This window comes from Ovis aries, chromosome 26, assembly GCF_016772045.2.
Source record: "Ovis aries strain OAR_USU_Benz2616 breed Rambouillet chromosome 26, ARS-UI_Ramb_v3.0, whole genome shotgun sequence".
NCBI classification, from domain to species: domain Eukaryota; kingdom Metazoa; phylum Chordata; class Mammalia; order Artiodactyla; family Bovidae; genus Ovis; species Ovis aries.
Genome location: NC_056079.1, coordinates 37,091,851 through 37,112,568, shown reverse-complemented (window position 1 = coordinate 37,112,568; position 20,718 = coordinate 37,091,851). Strand labels below are relative to the sequence as shown.

General features: G+C 45.0%; 1 protein-coding gene and 1 long non-coding RNA gene across 9 annotated transcripts in view; both read right to left on the bottom strand.

Moving 5' to 3' along the window:
- The window catches only part of HGSNAT (heparan-alpha-glucosaminide N-acetyltransferase), a 32,347-nt gene extending 17,497 nt beyond the window's left edge, over positions 1–14,850 (bottom strand). For 2 of the 8 annotated variants that reach the window (XM_027962731.3, XM_060406894.1), the window contains exons 1-5: positions 14,615–14,850; positions 7,866–7,981; positions 3,068–3,204; positions 2,725–2,846; positions 194–263 (exon numbers count right to left, since the gene is read on the bottom strand). In XM_027962731.3, coding sequence (XP_027818532.2) covers positions 194–263; positions 2,725–2,846; positions 3,068–3,204; positions 7,866–7,981; positions 14,615–14,822 — 653 coding nt within the window. In that variant the 5' untranslated portion in view covers positions 14,823–14,850. Of the gene's footprint in view, positions 1–193; positions 264–2,724; positions 2,847–3,067; positions 3,205–7,865; positions 7,982–8,195; positions 11,199–13,655; positions 13,731–14,117; positions 14,537–14,614 lie in introns of those variants that run through there. The other 6 variants (XM_060406897.1, XM_060406895.1, XM_042241461.1 and 3 more) reach the window with 6 other exon arrangements.
- Positions 711–2,718, bottom strand: LOC121818078 (uncharacterized). The gene is made up of 2 exons (XR_006058188.2): positions 1,799–2,718; positions 711–1,589 (listed from the first exon to the last, which is right to left on the bottom strand). It is a non-coding gene; the product is annotated as an uncharacterized LOC121818078 (long non-coding RNA).
- Positions 14,851–20,718: the final 5,868 nt, after the last annotated feature.

Sequence of the window (20,718 nt, the reverse complement as noted above, 5' to 3'; positions counted from 1 at the left end):
AGATCCATTCCAACTAGGTTATTATTTCCTTGAAGTCAGAGACCATCTCTTATTTGACACTGAATCCCTAACACCTAGGATGGCGTGGTGGACACAGTAAATTTTCATTTAATCCAGGAATAATGATCAAACTACCTTTTCTGAACACCTTTTTTCTATATTCACTTTCCCCCGTGTGCCTGCCCCAACTTACCTCAGCAAGAACCTCAGGAAGGACACCACGATGACGAGCGCCACGCCAACAAGGAACGCGATACACACAGCTGCAAAAATAAAAGGAAACCCGTCATCACCAAAAGTGTGGTCACAAGCATCGAGGCTGCCATGTCATTGCAGTTAATCTGTGAATGAAAAGTGCAAACAGAATATGAAGAAGAATGTATTTCTATGTACAGCTGAGTCACCTTTGCTGTACAGTAGAAATTAACACATTGTAAATTAACCGTACTTCAATAAAATAAATGGAAAAGTTAAAAAAAGAAAAAAATGCGAACAAATAAAAATGGCAACACGAAGAGAAGGCCTATATCCCTTATGTGAAACTTCTTACTAACAGTTGAGAATACGATTCATGACTAAAGTGCTAATTTTCATCATGAGAAATATCAAACATACTCAAAACTACAGACCATTGTATAATAAACCCATATACACTTGTAGCCTAGATTCTAGAATTTCAGACATTGTCACTCTTGCTTCATCTTCATTCTCCCTTTTTTTTTTTCACCTGAAGTCTTTTAGGCAAATCCCTGACATCAGTTATTTCATTCCCACATCTTTGGGATGTATATCTTTAACATCATGCAACCCTTGACCTGACCCCCCACCCCCCAGGAGGACATTTCCACAGGACTCTGCCGAAGACACACAGCCTCTCCCTGGTCACAGGAAGGCAGCAAGCAAACCCAAGTAAGAAGACAACTGGCCAGACTTCTTCAAAAGTGTCAAGGTGGTGAAAGATCAAGAAAGCCTGATTAGAAGAGATGAGATTGGCTTAGAGGAAGCCTGGGAGACCTGACCACTAAGTGCCCTGGAACCCTGGACGGGAAGAGGACACTAGAAAGACAGCTGGAGAAAGCTGCGAAGTCCAAAGCTCAGCTAACAGCACTGGGTGCGTGTCAGGTGCCTGGTTCCAGAAACTATACGAGGGATCACGGTACTGTGATTACACAGCTCACAGGCTTAGGGGAAGCTGGGCGAAGGGCATATGGTAACGCGTCCTTGCAAATGTTTCCATGAGTCTAAAGCTATTTCAAAATGAAAAGTTTCTTAAAAATGGACCTTTTGCTGTATAGGCACAACGTGATACAAAATAAATAACTCCCTGGCTAACACTGACTCCGTATTCAAATTTTTCCAGTTGTCTTGAAGACACGTTTTATACTCCGTGTGTTCAAATCAGGACCGAGGCGAAGCTCACACCTTGCACGTGTTGTTACGCTTCTTAAGCCTTGTGCATTCGTCCACAGTCACGGACTTGATTTACACGAGGCTGGCCGTCTCCTATCAGGGCACCTCATTCTCGGTCTAGATCTGCCACGGCGCTTCCCCCCGTGTTGCTGATCTCGTTCCTCTGTCCTCTGAGTGTTCTGCAGATGGGAAGTCAGCTGTTCAGCCTTGGTCGAGAAGGCCCACTGTCCCGGCAGGGACACTCTGCAGGTGCGGCGTCTTCGCCAACACGTCCCATCAGTAGCACCTCCTGCTTCCCACCGTGCACCTGATGGCCACGCTCAAGAGGTAGAGGCCTGACCCCTCCCGTATAAAGTCCCCCTCTCATCGGATGGTTCCATTCACTCACGGTTTTTGCCTAAATCGATGGTTTCATTGGGTGTTGCAAAGTATTCTGCCACATTATTAGCTGGATTCTTCTGTAAAGAATTTACCCTCTTCACCTAGGACTACTCCGTTATCCTAAAATACTCAAAAACAGGAAAGGCATGACAGATGATCCTGCTTTTCCACTATTTTAATTGCACCAGTTAACATCAGGTGTCCCTGTCACTCCCAAAGGCAACCAAAATATTGTTTCTGTCTGGGGACGGGGGCCTTGTGCTTTTTAGCCTCACAGTGAACTCGTTGGTTTTTGTTATGTTCAGTGTGTTTCCATCAATTACTTCATTATTCTTTTAATGGTTGAATCTTCCCACGTTGGCCCTTTCACGTTGCCTCTTACTGATGTTCTTCTGACACAACCAACCAGTCTTCAACAGCGTCACTGCGAACAGTACTTACTGTCTGGAACAGCCCCAGGGACTTCTGATACTACCTACTGGGGACCCGGAACGACTCATTTCCTCCGGAGGAGTTATTAGAGACTGAACAACTCCTTCAGAACCCAAGAGGATGTCTGAACTGTCAAAGACACATACAGAAAACACTGTATTCTAAATCCTAAAACAAGGAAAGATACCTGACAGTCACCTGCCAGACTGCTAGCCAATTTCTAGTTTCTTTCCACTGCATTAACTGTTTTTGGCTTATTTATGCTTCAAAATTAAACCAAAAACAACTATGAGAATATGGGGACATATCAAATATTCTCATGTATCGTGTAATTTTCTTAGTATATACCAATGGCACAATAAATACACTGTAAATATGCGATAATGAGATAGACAACCTGTAATCCAGGGTTTGAATTACACAACATGTTGCAAACAATACTCAAAAACTGAAATGGCTGAAAATGCAAACTCTCAGAATCAAGCAAGAGCATGTACGTACGAAGGTTACTGTCAACTGGCTCCTTGTTGACGACCAGGTCACAAGCAATTTCACTGACTCCGTCACGGACGTGCTTTACCAAGAAAGAATAGTTTCCAAATTCTCCAAATTTGTACTCCAGCCTACAGAGGTTAGGTAAAATGAAGAAACACCGTTAGGTTAGGAAATAAGGAGCTGGATACTGGTGATGCCGTCCAGACAAAGTGAGAGGCGTTTCTGAGTGGAGACCAGGGAAGACACAGAAAGGTACTCTGAAAGACAGGAGAGCTAGAATCCAAACAGAAAAAAAAAAAGGCAGAGAGAACTGCAGATTTCAGTAGGTCACATCAAAGCGGGTACGAACCTACAGACTTCCTTGTCCTCTGCGGTGTCGTTCAGCTGCAGGATGGACCCGTGCTGGGTGCCCACGGCCACGGCTGCGACGCCTGGCCGCCCGGCCTTCCTGCTCTGCGGGACAGTGGCCAGAACCTGGAGCAGGCACTAGAGATCCAAGCACAAGCCAGGGTTAGGGGTCTGGCAGTCTGCGGTGGTCGGATATCCAACTGAAGGGCCTGAGAAAACTTCTCCTTCATGCTTGTAAACAATTTTCAAATTTCAATAATTTAGGTCAAATTTGTCTATGTAAGCAGGTGTTGCTATGGAACTACACAAACCTTTATTCATAGGTCAATTCTTCACATCATTACCAAATAGAGCATCCATTAAATATTGCCTTTTATGGTTTTGCCTATAATTTAACAAATAAACATATGATTCTACCCAACTTGTATATTTATAATGGCATTAATTGATACAGCATATTCTATCACATACTATAGTTAGGAATACTTAGGCTGCTTTCAAAGCTTTTATTATTTTGTATGTAAATTATAGTTTTGAAAGACAATTTAATGATATGACATTTTGATAATATATATTTATAATTTATAAAAATTATATTGTTCTTAAAGATTTACACATGATCTTCTTACTCCTTTAAATTCTTTCCCTGGGATAAATTTCCAAAAATGAGATTACTGGCTTAAAAAAAAAATCATCATTTTAATGGTTCTTGTTACACATGGCCAAACAACATTCACATAAAATAAAAAACTGTAACAGATTAATTTCTCAGAGCCTGACCAGGACATCACACCCTTCTTGCTTTTGTTCAGGCGCTAGGAGTTTATAATACCACAGCATTCAGATTACGTTTTTAATTATTGGTAGATGTGTCATTGTTTAGTCGCTTCAGTCATGTCCGGTTCTTTGCAACCCCTTGGACTGTAGCCCACAAGGCTCCTCTGTCCACGGGATTTCCCAGGCAAGAACACTGGAGGGGGCTGCCATTTCCTTCTCCAGGGGATCTTCCCGACCCAGAGACTGAACCCGCATCTCCCGCGTGGTCAAGCAGACTCTTTACTGCTGAGCCCCACAGAAGCCCCCATCAGTAGATTAAATAATTCAGTTTTCGTTGGCTCTTTTATGTTCCCTATGGTGTGAACCACGTTAGACACCTAGTTCCCTCAAACATAACCTTAGAAACCTGTCCTCACATACTGCAATGTTAAGCGTCTAACCCTCTCAAACACTTCCCCACGCTAACGCCTTCATCCTGCTACATTCTGCTGTCTATAAAGTTTTATACATTCACACTACTCTGGCGTGTTATTTCTCCTGTTGCTTCATGAGCATAAAGACGCATTCTGCACTTTTTTTTTTTTTTTAAATTTTAAAATCTTTAATTCTTACATGCATTCCCAAACATGAACCCCCTCCCACCTCCCTCCCCATAACATCTAGTTGTAGGGTGTTTCTACTTGAATCTACTTGGAGTATTTGATGGGTGGGGTCAGATAACTACAGAAGCCTTTCCCATGGTTTGCGCTGCAGTATGTTCAACTGATGCACAAGTGAGAGTCTACTGGTCACACTCAGTCTGGGCCACTGGCCCTCGCTTCTCTCTCAGGCTGCACTCACCACTGTGCTCTGCGAGGCACCTCGTTGGGCAGAGCAAGTCTCTGGACCATCTGTTCACTTTCGGGCCATCCTCTGATCCACTTGCCCACTTAAACTCTTTCATGTGATTTGGAGTTCTTTTTATGCAGCTTCTCTAAAGTATCCATTGATGCGTTAACAGCAACTGTCTTGATTGTATAAACTAATTCGGGAAGTACTGCCATTTTCCCTATGTTTAATCATCACATCAGTGTGTGATGGCTATCTCCCCATTTAGACTATAATCTTCCCATTAAAGTTTGATCGTTGTCCATATACTCGACTTCTCATAGATCCCTCAAGGATGAAAATATAAGTCATCAGAAATCTCTCAGTATGCCAACTTATTCTACCTGATACGAGTTTAAGACTTTTATATCCACATTGATTAGAAACACTGACCTGGATTTCTTCTCATGTCTTTGATAGGTTTTAAGATTAACCTAAGAATGAATCAGATCTCAAGCCATCATTTTTTTAATAGTTGTTATATTTAGGGTGGGTTTATATAGATTTAGAATTATTTATTATTTGAAAATGAAGGAAAAAATGATCTATTTTTATGTTGAGAAATTCACTATAATTTTCCAGATTTCTTTATCAGTTGCTGATCTATTTATGTCCTCAATTTCTTTTTTTGGCCACACTGCCCAGCATGTGGAATGCCCCAGACCAGGGACTGAACCCAAGCCCCCTGCATTGGAAGCACGGAGTCTTTACCATTGGACCACCAGGGAAACTGCATGTCCTCAACTTCTTGAATTAACCTTCATATTACATTTTTTAAAGGAACTGATTTTTTTTTTACTTTAAATTGATCAGTTTTAACTGTTCATTGAACCATAGTTATTTTAATCTCTGTTGACATATAAAATTCTAATTTTATTAATTTCCATTGCTCTTTAAATATATCAGTAATTTATCATTTGTGTGACTTTTTAAAAAATTTTATTGGAATATAGTTGATTAACACTGTTGAGTTAGTTTCTGCTGTACAGCAAAGTGAATCAGTATATATCCCCTCTCTCTGTTTTTTTAAAGACTCTTTTCCTATATAGACCATTACAGAGTATGTGTGACTTTTATTTTTTTAGAATCACTTGGCTCACTCTTATTCCCATTTTTTTCTCACTTTGTAGTTTCCACAGTTGCTGTTATTACTGCTTCCTTTTTTTCTTGTTTGGATGATGACACTGATTTCCAAAACCCTGAGATCCTTACTCACTAGCTTTGCATTTCCCCTTTTCTTCCTGATAAACATAAAGCAGAATTTGGAAAGCGGACTGACTCTGAAACTAGAGCAAGGGGTGTGGACCCCAGCATTGCCACGCGACTGCTGGGGACCCCAGGAGAAAGTCCCTTTCCTGCCCTTAATCTCAGCATCACCGCTTGTAGAATCCTGGAATGCGGTGAGGATTCTATGAGCTGTAACATGCATAACACAAAGCAGGCCCTCATTAAACAGAAGCTGCGACTTGTATGAATTGTATTAACATCATCTTTATTGTTTAAAACATTTAGAAACAAATTTTCATAAGAATTGCTTTGGCCAGGTCAAAGATTTTCCATGAAATATTTACCTTTGTATTCTCTCTTCCATTATATTTTTGTTGTGTAGAGATATGAAATTGCAGAGAGTATCATTTCTGCCTATTGTGTTTATTTAGTCTCTTTTGACAAGACATGACTGGTGTTTTGTTAAATACATAAACCTTCTTGTGTGATAAACCTTTTCTTGGTCTTGACCTACCTTCTTACTATCACAGATGTTCTGTTTCACGTCACTTTACAGAAGGTGTCCCATACTGCTCCATCACCTTCCAGCTGATGCCCATATTGCATGCTTTTAAAAACTTGCTTCTTTTAAAAAAGGTGTTTACATTAAACAGGGGATTCCCTGGTGGCTCAGAGGTAAAGAATCCACTTGCAATGAAGGGGATGTGGGTTCAATCCCTAGGTTGGGAAGATCCCCAAGAGAAGGAAATGGCAACCTACTCTAGTATTTTTGCCTGGGAAATCTCATGGACAGAGGAGCCTGGCGGGCTATAGTCCATAGGGTTGCAAAGAGTCAGACACGACTTAGCAACTAAACACTACCACAAAACAGATCACTATCCATGAAAATTCCTCCTCTGAAGGTGGTACACTGAAGCTCTCAACTTGGAAGTAGACTACTTCAGTTTACATGGAAGAATAGCCTTGTCCTGAAAAAGCAATAAGGTTTAGCACAGGAGTAACACCTTCATATAAAATCCTTTATCATCAGAAGGGCCTCAGCATGGGCCTCCCTCAGCACTCACCACCCCACCGTGAAGCCCTGAGTCTCATCCCTTCCTTCTCTGGTTCAGCAAGAGGGTTATGCAGTAGGCAGAGAAGTCAAATAAAACACTGTTAGTTCAGGCTTCATAAGGGGTCAAACTGAACCAACTGCAAAGGCAACTATGCACACCCTGCTGAGACTCCAGCCCTAGCGCATCTTTCCTCTACAGCTTGAAAACCTGTCACACCCTAGGCCCCTGGAGAGTGCTTCTAAGGGCACAGGCCCTAAGAGGCGGCAGAAATGGGCAAGTGGCCCAGATGCAGCTTATGATCTTACTGTGGCATGAAGGAGCCCTTGTCAAATTAAAACAAAAACCCCCAAAACAGGTCTATCGATTTGCTCATCTCACTGGTCTGAAAAAGAAGGGCAGGGAACAGATGTAGCCCACTGCCACGTGTTCTCCGTGATGGCATTCCTTCTGAACCTTTATCTAGCCTTCCTCACCTGTAAAGCTAACATGTGGGGACTTCCCTGGTGGCTCAGAATCCACCTGCCAATGCAGGGACAGGGGTTTGATCTCTGGTCTGGAAAGATCCCACGTGTCATGGAGCAATTAATCCTGTGCACCGACCCTGTGCTCTAGAGCCTGGGAGCTGCCACTACTGAGCCCGCGGATGGAGAGCCTGTGCTCTGAAACAAGAGAAGTCACTGCAACGAGAAGCCTGAGCACCGCAACCACTGAAAGCCTGTGCAAAGCAACAACCCCAGCAGAGGCATAAGCAGGTAAATAAAATTATAAAACAACAACAACAAACTAACATGTTTGTTGGCTCATGACAGCACCAAGGTCACATCAGACTAGCCTCAGAAGAGACACAACTGTGAGCACACACGTGGCACCTACATGGTAACAGCGATCGAAATTCCAGTAGACGGTCAGGTTTGTCTCAGGCAGTTCATTATGGATGAGCAGCAAAGCCTGGTCCATCTTCAGCTCCACGTGCTTCTTTTTGTCTAAGTCTGGTAAGAAATAGGAAAAAAACAAGGAAAATGAGGCACTTGAAAGATGTGTCAGAAAGTGGCACTGGAGTGAACAGTGGCTTCCCAGGAACGCTTCTCAGATGCTGGGGCTTCCTGTCCCTCGTGCCCCGTCCACACGGACGCACACATGCACCCAGTCCCCTCCCCTTCCACACATGTGCCCAAACGAGGGTTCAGTTAACACCAGCCACACCTTACATTCGAAACTGCTAAGGTGTGAGGGGCACCGGTTTGGTAGTTTCCACGCACCTTCTCTGATAATATGACAACCTCGAGAGCTGGGAATTTCCTCCACCCTACAGATAAAGAAATTACGGCTCACAAGGATTGCATCACTACCCATAGCCACAGTTTTTCCATGAACTCACTGGAACTTCATATGTGTGATTCCCAAGCCCCAGCTTTCCTGGTCCACATCACTCAGCTCTGAGCCACGACAGGCAGCTCGTGAGACCTGCAGGACCCCAGTCAGCATCCCTTGGGGATCTGCACGTCCTTCACAGTCTGAGGAGCTCTGCCTGAGGTCACTTTGGTCTGGGGTTCAGGATCAACTGGTTCCTGAGGCAGATGTGAGGTGGGGAAGGAGAGAGGGGAAGTCTGAAGGACAGAAGAGCTCCCTGGCTTAGAGCTCGTCACTTCACCAGACGCTCTTTGGGTTCTATGAGGGCGATGCACTCTCCACCTCACTCTGCACATTTGCTAGGAAAACAAGGTGACCTGTTACTGGCACGTGTATCTGTGAGATGGAAGAGAAACTACCCTCTAGCTTCCAGGCAAAAGGAAAAAAGAGATGGGATTTCCCTGGTGGTCCAGTAGCTATGATTCTACACCCCCAGTGCAGGGGCCCTGGGTCCAACCCCTGGTTGTGAGTGAGTGAGTGAAGTCGCTCAGTCATGTCCGACTCTTTGCGACCCCATGGACTGTAACCTATCAGGCTTCTCTGTCCATGGGATTTTTCCAGGCAATAGTACTGGAGTGGATTGCCCTTTCCTTCTCCAGCAGATCTTCCTGACCCAGGGATCGAACCCAGGTCTCCCACATTGTAGACAGACGCTTTACCATCTGAGCCACCAGGGAACCCCTGGTTAGGGAACAAGATTCCATATGCCACCATTAAAAGTTCATATGTCGCAACTAAAGATCCTGCATGCTGCAACTAAGACCCAGCAAAGCCAAAAAAATAAATGAAAATTAAAGAAAAAAGTTTAATTAACGTCTTATATTGGCGTACAGTTGATTGGCAATGTTGTGCTAGTATATAGCACAACAGGTATATAGAAAAATGATTTCATTATACATATATGCATTCTTTTTCAGATTCTTTTCCCATATAGGTTATTATAGAAAAACAAGTAGAGTTCCCTGTGCTGTCTTCGTTATTATATCTCTCTATATATAGTTTGCAATGTTAATCCCAAACTCCTAATTTATGATCTCCCCCCCAACCTTTCCCTTTTGGTAACTGTAAGTTTGTTTCTGAAGTTTGTCTGTTTCTGTTTTGTAAATAAGTTCATTTGTATCATTCTTTTATTTTAGATTCCACACATAGTGATATCATATGACATTTATCTTTCTCTGACTTCTTTCACTTAAGAGGATAATATCTAGTTGCAGCTATGCTGCTGCAAATGACATTGTTTCATTTTTTCTTTACGGCTGAGTAATATTCCGTTGTATATACGTACCACATCTTCTTTATCCATTCCTCTCTTGATGGACATTTAGACTGCTTCCATGTCTTGGCTATTGTGAATAGTGCTGCAACAAACATTGGGGTGCATGCATCTTTTCGAATTATGGTTTTCTCTGGGTACCAGTCCATTCTAAAGGAGATTGGTCCTGGGTGTTCTTTGGAAGGAATGATGCTAAAGCTGAAACTCCAGTATTCTGGCCACCTCGTGCAAAGAGTTGACTCACTGGAAAAGACTCTGATGCTGGGAGGGATTGGGGGCAGGAGGAGAAGGGGACGACCGAGGATGAGACGGCTGGATGGCATCACGGACTCGATGGATGTTTGAGTCTGAGTGAACTCCGGGAGTTGCTGATGGACAGGGAGGCCTGGCGTGCTGCAATTCATGGGGTCGCAAAGAGTCAGACACGACTGAGTGAACTGAACTGAACTGAACTGGGTATATGCAAAGGAGTGCGGTTGCTGGGTCATATTTTTAGTTTTTTAATGAACCTGCATACTGTTCTCCCCAGTGGCTGCACCAATTTCCACTTCTACCGACTATGTAGGAGGGTTAAGGGAAACTATTTGATAACACAGCTAGAAAGGTAATAATCTAACCTCTCTTATTCTTGTAATGTGAACACTTAATTCAGGACTATGCAGTATCTCATCTGGTTAATTTGGAAAATTCTTCACTACAGCCAACATAAATCTCTCATTTTTTAGAGTTTACTCAAATTTACCCTTATTTAGCTCCCTGTGAAGACAAAATACACAGCATGTATCTTTTAATAACCTACTGAAGCTTTTTTCTCCCCCAGGCTAAATAAAGCTTTACCAGTAGCTCTGTCTCTTCTTTGGTGGCCCTCTCAAAAGTAGCCAGTGGGAGCAGTGTTTGGGACGAGGAGTACAACGTGGTGGGTTATGCGTGTGGACTCCAAAATGAGCCAACTTGAATTTGAACTCCACCACACTTCAGCATCCTCATCAATAAATTAGGGGTTACAGCGGTGTGTGCTTCAGAGGATTGCTGGAGAGGCTAAAATTGATAACATATGCATAAGTGTTTGGCACAGAACCTCAAAAAGAGTTAGGTGCTCGACAAATGATTATAATGGTCTGGACTACATCCAACCAACGCAGGGGACAACGATGTGGTTAAACTTTTTTTATTTTGAAACTGTTTCTTCTTTTTTGTTTAACCTTATTTACAGTTTCATTCCACTCCCCGTCTCTTCCAGTTATAAGAAATGATGCTGGCGACTTCCCTGGCAGCCGAGTGGTTAAGATTTCACTTGCCAATGCAGCGGGTGCGGGTTTGATCCCTAGTTGAGGGGTTAAGATCCCACATGCCTCGTGGCCAAAAGACTAAGACTTAACACAGAAGCAATACTGTAAAAAACTCAATAACGATTTCAAAAATAGTCCACATTGAAAAGAGCCAAAGTCCTTCCTCAGTTGAGCTGTGACATTTTATAAAGACAGGTGTGGTGCTCATCAGCCCCAGGTGACACTAACAACAACACGCCTGATGAGATGGGTGAGACCTGGAGCGACCCACCAGTCTGACCGGCACCCAACCTCTGTGCTCCCAGTCTCCTGAGACTTAGCAGAACTGTTCCCTAGCAGCTTAATTTTTGTTCCTTGCTTTTTAACCTGATGTATAGAAAATAGAATTTCTTTATTATTCTGCTTTGAATAAACAATTAGCAAGTTTGAACATGTCTCCAAATCTTGACCATCACTGTTTTCCGTTCCTGTGAACAGCTGGAATGTTTACTTAACCACTTGGCCCCTGTGATAGTAAATCCTTTGTCGTATTTGTCGTAATGTTTTCAACTATTTCTCTTCTTCATTTCCTTTGTTCAGGTTTGAGAGCTCCCATTTGCAAATTAGCTGTTGACAATTTCCTTCATAATTGTTCTATATAGCATCATCCTTTTGGAGTTGTAATGACTGCTGTTTTTATTCATATTTCTATGAGTTTTCAGTGGTGCATGGAAGAAGGTTCTTGTTTCATGTTTAAGTTTTCCACGTGAATTTCAGACTTTAAAAGCTCTTAATTATAATCAACATTATTTCATAAAAGGTTGTATGGAAGGTTAATGCTAACTGAACATCAGAATTACTTGAGAAGCTTAAAAAAAAAAAAAAAAAAAAAAAACACCCCAATGCCCTGGTCCCAACCAAGACCAGTTAAATCAGAATCTCTGCCCAACCAGTTCAGTTCAGTCGCTCAGTGGTGTCCAACTTTGCATCCCCATGAACCGCAGCACGCTAGGCCTCCCTGACCAACCAGTATGATTTAATTGTTGTATTTTTAAAACTGAAAGATAGCTGACTTACAAGGTATGTTTCAGGTGTATCACAAAGTGATTCAAAATTGTTACAGACTATATTCCATTTAAACTTACTATAAAATACTTGCTGTATTCCTCATGCTATACACTGTATCCCTGTAGCTTGTTTATTTTAGGCACAGCAGTTTGACCTCTTCACTGCCCACCCCCATCTCTACTTTCGCCCCCCCCTCCCCTTCCCTCTCCTCACTGGTAACCACTGGTCTGTTTTCCGCACCTGTGAGTCTATTCTGTTCTGTTACATTCAATCATTTTATTTTTAGATTTCACATATAAGTCACACAGTATTTGCCTTCCTCTGACTCTTTTCACTAAGCATAATACCCTCTAGGTCCATCCACAGTGTTGCAAATGGCAAAATTTTCATTCTTTTTTATGACTGAGTAGTATTCCATTGTGTGTGTGTATACACACACATATATACACACACACACACACCACATCTTCTTCACTCATTCATCTGCTGATGGACACTTAGGTTGCTTCCATATCTTGGCTATTGTAAATAATTCTGCTATAAACACTGGAGTGCATGTATGTTTTTGAATTAGTGTTTTCATTGTCTTCAGTTATATATCCAGGAGTAGACAGGCTGGATCAATTTTTAATCTTTTGAGGAAGCTCCATACTGTTTTCCATTGTGGCTGTACCAATTTACATTCCCACCAACACTGCCGGGGGTTCCCTCCTCTCCACAACCTCATTAACACTTGCTGTCCTCCCCACAACAACAGCAACAAAAACAGCTCTCAAGGAATGCTAATGTGCAGCCAAGGTTGAAGACAACAGCTGAAGACACTGTGAGTGTAAGGCCAAGGGATTCTGATAGCTTTGTATCTTTTTTGTATTATTCAAACATTTTTAAAAAAAGCAATGAGTTTGTGGGATTAGCAGATGCAGACTATTATATACAGAATGGATAAAGTAACAAGGTCTACTGTACAATACAGGGAATCATATTCAATATCCTGCGATAAATCATAAAGGAAAAGAACATGAAAAAGAACATATATATACATAACTGAATCACTTTGCTGTACAGCGGAAATTAGCACACTGTCAACCAACTATATTTCAATGAAATAATTTTTTAAATAAGTCTGCATCTGAATCACAAACACACACACACACACACAGGACAAAATTCCTAGGCCATCCAATATGACACCAAAATTGAAACCGATGCTCAGTTTCTAGAAAAAGTTGCCAACTTCCAAACAACTGACCTTAGAAATCCCAGAGCAGCCTCAAGGAGTTAAACACTCAAGAACAATTCCCTCCTCCTCTTCCTGTCCACAAAGTAAGGCAAACAAAGTCGCCTTTCAATAGTGATCATATATCGGGCTTTTACTGAATTTTCAAACATTTAATTTCTGGTTCTCCCTCTCAGCTCATACGTGTCTGTGCTGAGCATATTTTAAAAGACTTATTCTACTATTTTTTTCCTTTTCAAATGAGTCCTCAATTCATATAAAGGTGGAGTTCTTTATTCCTATGGTAGGGATCTGCCGCCCAAACCTGGGCTCCAGGTGGCACTAGAAGCCTGGCAGCACGGCTCTGTGAAGGTGCTGCGGCGAGGGCCATTTAGAAACCACCGGTTCCCTGCGATAATGATCATTACCAATGGATGCTGAAGGACAACAAATCGAGCGCTGTGCGGAGTCTGCCCCTCACAAGCTGGGACTGCGCAGATTACATAACGCGCGAGGTCGGCTCCTCAGTTACAACGTAAAGAGCGGGAGTGGACGAGATTGAGGCGGGGCGGGGAGACCGTGTACCAAACGGAATCCGCTAAGTCGCTTCTTCAAAATCCATGCTGTCTCCGCCCTACAGCATCTTGACTAGGGAGGAGGTGGAAAGTTGAACCACACCCGCCGGCCTCAAACCCCGTGTGATCGGATTCAGAGGGGCTGGGAGCGGCGGGGAGAGGCAGGAGACTCCCGACCCCTCCAGCCCGGACCAACACCCCCTTGGAAGGGGCCTGGACTGAGATCCTCGAAGGCCCCGAGTCCTCGTCCATGGGGTCTGGGGGAACGCTCTGGAATTTGCCTCCTCCCTCCCTTTCCCTGGCGAGCTCGGAGACCTGGACAGCCGCGGAAACGCTCGCGGGCGCGAGGGTCAGCTGCCCGGTCCTCTCGACCGGACAGCAGCACCGCCCGCCACCCGACCGGTCTCGGGCTGCAGACCCGGCCCGTCACCATGGAAACGGAACCGCCCGGCTGGCCGGGGAGGCTCCTCGTTGTCCGACCGCCGCGCTGCCGCTGCGCCCCCGGCCGCGGTGACACTGCCCCGTGGCCCCGGCCTCTGAGTCCGCCGCGCTCAGGGCTGCGGCTCCGGCCGGTGTCCCGCAGCCCCTCCAAGCGGCAGACGGATGGGCGCGCCGGCCCCCTGGCAGAAGGCTCTCCACGAGGCTCCGGGAACCCCGCCTTCCCGCCTGCGTCCTCCCGCTGAGCGGCCTCCGCGCGCGAGCCCCGGCCCCGCCACGGGCGGCGCGGCGGAAACGACGCGAGAGTTCCGGGCGCCGCGCCTCCCGGGCGGGCCCCGCGCCGCCCCACGGGCCGGGTCAGCAGGCGCACTCACCTGGCGTCGACGAGCCGCCGGGGGCCAGCAGCGCGGCGCTCAGCACCGACGCGGCCAGCAGCAGCGCCGCCAGCGCTCGGCCCGCACTCCCCGCGCCGGCCATGCTGCCCGCCGCGCCCGCGCCGCCGCCGCCGCCGCCGCCGCGCCCGCTGCCGCCGCGCTCCCGGGGCTCGGGCCGCTCCACCGCGCGCGGCCGCGCGCCCGTCATCGCCCGGCTGCGAACCGAGTCGCCGCGCGAGCCACGGCGGGGGCAGGGCGAGGGCGGAGCGAGTGCGGAGGGGCGGGGCGGGGCGGGGTCAGTGCGGGACGTGGGCCGGGCGTGGGCGGGATCGACCTCCGGGGGATGCGGACGCTCTGAGAGCCCAGAGCCCTCCAGCAGTGCAGGGCTTTTTGTCCCGGGACAGGCGGAGAGACGCGTCCGGAAGAGAGGGCACTGCAGGCCCCGAGCCGGTGCTCCGCGGTCCCTCCCCACCCTCTGAACCACATTCTGAATTCTTCGTCCACTGTTCCGAGTCCCAACCCCGTTTGCCTCCAAAACCCCCGTTTGGAGGCGTTTGCTCCAGAGGCAGAGTTGCGACCTAAATGCCACCGCGTGCTGCCCCCACTTGCAAAGGCTGGTTCCAGTACATCATGCGGGCAGACATGATGACCCCGTGGTTACACTCAGCTTTGCGCTGGGAGAAACTACCATAACTGTCGTATGTAGGAGGGGCAGGTCCGGTCATGCTTGAGGCGGAGTGGCTTCAAGTTGCAAAAACCTGTCAGCGATCTAATATCCACGGAAGAAAATGGATAAATTGTGGTGTAATGTATGTATACAGCAGTTGAAATGATCTAGAACTACCTGTATCCAGACGGATGAACCTCAAAAATTAGTCTGAGGGGAAAATGCAAGCTGCAGAAATATCTCTGTAATAACACATATAGCCAAGCAAAATAACGTGTGTTGTTTAAGCTTATGTGCATGCCTAATAAATGTAAGAAGATACATATGGTAAGTTAAATGATGAATTTAAGCTGAGGTTGGGAACAGGGAGGGGTACAGTGTTGGGAGAGGTACAGCTTCACAGTGGGCTTCAGCCAGCAGTTATTGCTTAGATACAGTGACAGGTTTATGAGTTCTGTTATTATTTTTTATCCTTTTCTGTATATTGAATTACTTGATAATTTTGTAAAGCTACAATATGGTGTGATGAGTGCTATGTTCACAGAAGGACGAGATGCTAAGGCAGCATTTGATGGAAGCACCTAAGCTAGTCTGGGAAGGCTCCCAGGAGAACTGACATTTAAACGGAGTCCTGAGTGATGTGAGCCATAGGAAGGGAGGAGGGCATTCCTAATGGCAGGTACAAAGGCTCCAAGAAAGCATGGCTCAGTGCAGGAACTGGAAGAGACTCACTGTGACGGAAGCAGAATTCTACGGGGGTAAAGAGGAGACAGGAGGTGAGCCTGACAATATAGCTGAGTTTAGGGCTTCTTAAGGACAATACCAAGCTGTTTTAGGGTGAATAACTTTCAGGAAGGTCGGTCACATGGCTTTTCTCTGAGAAAACAAGCCTCTATGCTGCAAGGTCAGGAAGTTGAGTGACGTCTTTTTTCCTCCCTGCCCTGCCCCACGGCTCAATTTCCCGGGAGTCAGTGGATGCTGGTGTCTTAAGTGGCATAACAAGACCATTGCCAACTTGCCGTCCAACAGCCTCTCCGGTCCCACACAACCAGACGGGCCACAGTGCCCACTGGGTGGATGTGCCTTCTCTGCTTCCTCTTCCAGGACTCTTCTCAGCTCCGTCAAAATCCTCTGTGCCCCAGGGAAGCTGGAATTCCTGTCTCAGGGCTGGGCATGGCTGGTCCCTCTACCTGGAACGGTCCTTCCCTGACTTCATTCTGTTCTCAGCTCACTTGGTATCCTCTTCAAGGAGGCCCTTCCCAACAGCCCTATCTAAAACTGTAACATTCTTTGTCTGTATCCCGCTCCATCTGCCTTGTTTTCTTCTTCCTACTTGTCTCTACCTGACATTATGTATTTATCTGCTTCCATGGCATTAGAAGGTGAACTCCATGAACCAGAGAGTTTGTCCTGAGGGCAAAAACCGTCTCTGTTAGGGCTTTATGCACAATAAACAGCCCCCTAATCTTGCAGCTTCCTCTTCACACATTGCAGCCTCGTCACGGCAAAGGGGCTTCCATAACTCAGTGAAGCCATAAACCCTGCTGCCCAGGGCCCCACAATGGATGGATCAGAGTTCTGACAAAACGTGGTCCACCAGAGAAGGGAATGGTAACCCACTCCTGTATTCTTGCCCGGGAAAGCCTATGGACAGTATGAGAAGGCAAAAGTACATGACACTGGAAGATGAGCCCCCCAGGCTGGAAGGTGTCCAGTATGCTGCTGGGGAAGAACAGAGCGCACTTATTAATAATTGCAAGAATGAATGAAGTGGCTGGGCCAAAGTGGGAATGGTGCTTAGCTGTGGATGTTTGGTGGTGAAAGTTCAGTCTGATGCTATAAACAATATTGCATAGGAAGCTGGAATGTCAGGTCCATGAATCAAGGTAAATTGGATGTGGTCAAGCAGGAGATGGCAAAACTGAATATCGACATCTTAGGAACCAATAAACTAAAATGGACAGGAATGGGAGAATTTAATTCAGATGACCTTTGTATCTACTAAGGTGGGCAAGAATCCCTTAGAAGAAATGGAGTAGCCCTCATAGTCAACAAGAAAGTCTGAAAAGTAGTACTTGGGTGCAGTCTCAAAAATGACAGAATGATCTCCGTTCATTTCCAAAGCACACCATTCAACATCACAGTCTATGTCCTAACCACTGATGCTGAAAAAGCGTAAGTTGACCCATTCTATGAAGACCTGCAACACCTTCTAGAACTAACACCAAAAAAAAGACGTCCTTTTCATCATAGTGGATTGGAATGCAAAAGTAGGGAGTCAAGAGACACCTGGAGTAACAGGCAACTTTGGCCTTGGAGTACAATGAAGCAAGGCAACGGCTAACAGTTAAGAGAACATACTGGTTATAGTCAACACCCTTTTCCAACAACCTAAGAGATGACTTTACACATGGACATCACCAGACACTGAAATCAGATTGATTATGTTCTTTTGCAGCTGAGACAAGACGGCAGATCTGATTGTGACTCAGATCACAAGCTTATTGCAAAACACAGGCATAATTGAAGGGAGCAGGGAAAACCACTAAGCCATACGGGTATGACCTAAGTCAATTCCCTTATATACAATGGAAGTGATGAATAGATTCAAGGGGTCGGATCTGGTAGACAGAGTATCTGAAGGACTCTAGACTGAGGTTCTTAACACTGTGCAAGAGGCAGTGACCAAAACCATCCCAAAGAAAAAGCAATTCAAGAAAGCAAAGCGGTTGTCTGAGGAGGCTTTAGAAATAGCTGAGGAAAGAATAGACAAAAGGGAGAAAGAGAAAGATATATCCAACTGAATGCAGAGTGCCAGAGAATAGTGAGGAGAGATAAGAAGGCCTTCTTAAACGAACAATGCAAAGAAATAGAGGAAAATAATAGAGTGGGGAAGACTAGAGGTCTTTTCAAGAAAACAGGAGATATCAAGGGAAAATTATATGCAAGGATGGCCACGATAAAGGACTGGAATGATAAAGACCTAACAGAAGCAGAGGATATTAAGAAGAGGTGGCAAAAATACGCAGAAGAACTATTTCAAAAAAAGTCTTAATGACCCAGATAACCATGATGAAAAATCACTCTCCTAGAGCTGGACAGCATGGAAGTGTGAAGTCAAGTGGGCCTTAGGAAGCATTACTACAAACAAAGCTAGTGGAGGTGACAGAATTCCAGCTGAGCTATTTAAAATCCTAAAAGATGATGCTGTTAAAGTGCTGCACTCAATATGTCAGCAAATTTGGAAAACTCAGCAGGGGCCACAGGACTAGAAAAGGTCAGTTTTCATTTCAATGCCAAAGAATATTCAAGCTACCACACAATTGTGCTCATTTCACATGCTAGTAAGATAATGTTTAAAATCCTTAAAGCTCAGCTTCAACAGTACATGAACCGAGAACGTCCAGATGTACAAGCTAGATTTAGAAAAGGCAAAGGAACCAGAGATCAAACTGCCAACATCTGCTGGACCATAGAAAATGCAAGAGAATTCCAGAAAAACATCTATCTCTGTTTCATTGAGTATGCTATAACCTTTGACAGTGTGGATCACAATAAACTGTGGAAAATTCTTAAAGAGCTGAGAATACCAGACCCACCTTACTTGCCTCCTGAGAAACCTATATGCAGGTCAGTAAGCAACAGTTAAAACTGGATCTGGAACAACACACTGGTTCAAAATTGGGAAAGGAGTACATCAAGGCTGTATACTGTCACCCTGCTTGTTTAACTTATATGCAGAGTACATCATGCAAAATGCCAGGCTGGATGAATCACAAGCTGGAATCAAGATTGCTGGGAGAAATATCGATAACCTCAGATGTGCAGATGACACCACTCTAATGGCAGAAAGTGAAGAGAAACTAAAGAGCCTCTTGATAATGGTGAAAGAGGAGAGCGAAAAAGCTGGCTTAAAACTCAGTGTTCAAAACTAAAATCATGGCATCTGATCCCATTCAGTTCAGTTCAGTCGCTCAGTTGTGTCCGACTCCTTGCGACCCTATGAATCACGGCACGCCAGGCCTCCCTGTCCATCACCAACTCCCGGAGTTCACTCACTCATGTCCATCAAGTCGGTGATGCCATCCAGCCATCTCATCCTCTGTCATCCCCTTTTCCTCCTGCCCCTAATCCCTCCAGCATCAAGGTCATTTCCAATGAGTCAACTCTTCGTATGAGGTGGCCAAAGTATTGGAGTTTCAGCCTCAGCATCAGTCCTTCCAATGAAGATCTCCTTTAGGATGGACTGGTTGGATCTCCTTGCAGTCCAAGGGACTCTCAAGAGTCTTCTCCAACACCACAGTTCAAAAGCATCAATTCTTCGGCGCTCAGCTTTCTTCACAGTCCAACTATTACATCCATACATGACCAATGGAAAAACCATAGCCTTGACTAGATGGACCTTTGTTGGCAAAGTAATGTCTCTGCTTTTCAATATGCTATCTAGGTTGGTCATAACTTTCCTTCCAAGGAATAATCGTCTTCATTTCATGGCTGCAATCACCATCTGCAGTGATTTTGGAGCCCCAAAAAAAATGAAGTCTGACACTGTTTCCCCATCTATTTCCCATGAAGTGATGAGACTGGATGAAATGATCTTCATTTTCTGAATGTTGAGCTTTAAGCCAACTTTTTCTCTCTCCTCTTTCACTTTCATCAAGAGGCTTTTTAGTTCCTCTTCACTTTCTGCCATAAGGGTGGTGTCCTCTGCATATCTGAGGTTACTGGTATTTCTCCCAGCAAACTTGATTCCAGCTTGTGCTTCTTCCAGCCCAGCGTTTCTCATGATGTACTCTGCATATAAGTTAAATAAGCAGGGAGACAATATACAGCCTTGACGTACTCCTTTCCCTATTGGAACCAGTCTGTTGTTCCATGTCCAGTTCTAACTGTTGCTTCCTGACCTGCATATAGGTTTCTCAAGAGGCAGGTCAGGTGGTCTGGTATTCCCATCTCTCTGAGAATTTTCCACAGTTTATTGTGATCCACACAGTCAAAGGCTTTGGCATGGTCAATAAAGCAGAAATAGATGTTCTTCTGGAACTCTCTTGCTTTTTCCATGATCCAGTGGATGTTGGCAATCTGATCTCTGTTCCCATTACTTCATAGCAAATAGATGGGGAAAAAATGGAAAAGCGACAGACTTTACCTTCTTGGGCTCCAAAGTCACTGTGGAAAGTGGCTGCAACCATGAAATTAAAAGATGCTTGTTCCTTGGAAGAAAGGCTGACAAAACTAGACAGCATATTAAAAAGCAGAGACATCACCTTGCCGACAAAAGGTCCATATAGTCAAAGCTGTGGTTTTTCCAGTAGTCACGTATGGATGTAAGAGCTGGACCATAAAGGAGGCTGAGTGCCGAAGAACTGACGCTTTTGAACTGCAGTGCTGGAGAACTCTTGAGAGTCCCATGGACAGCAAGGACATCAAACCAGTC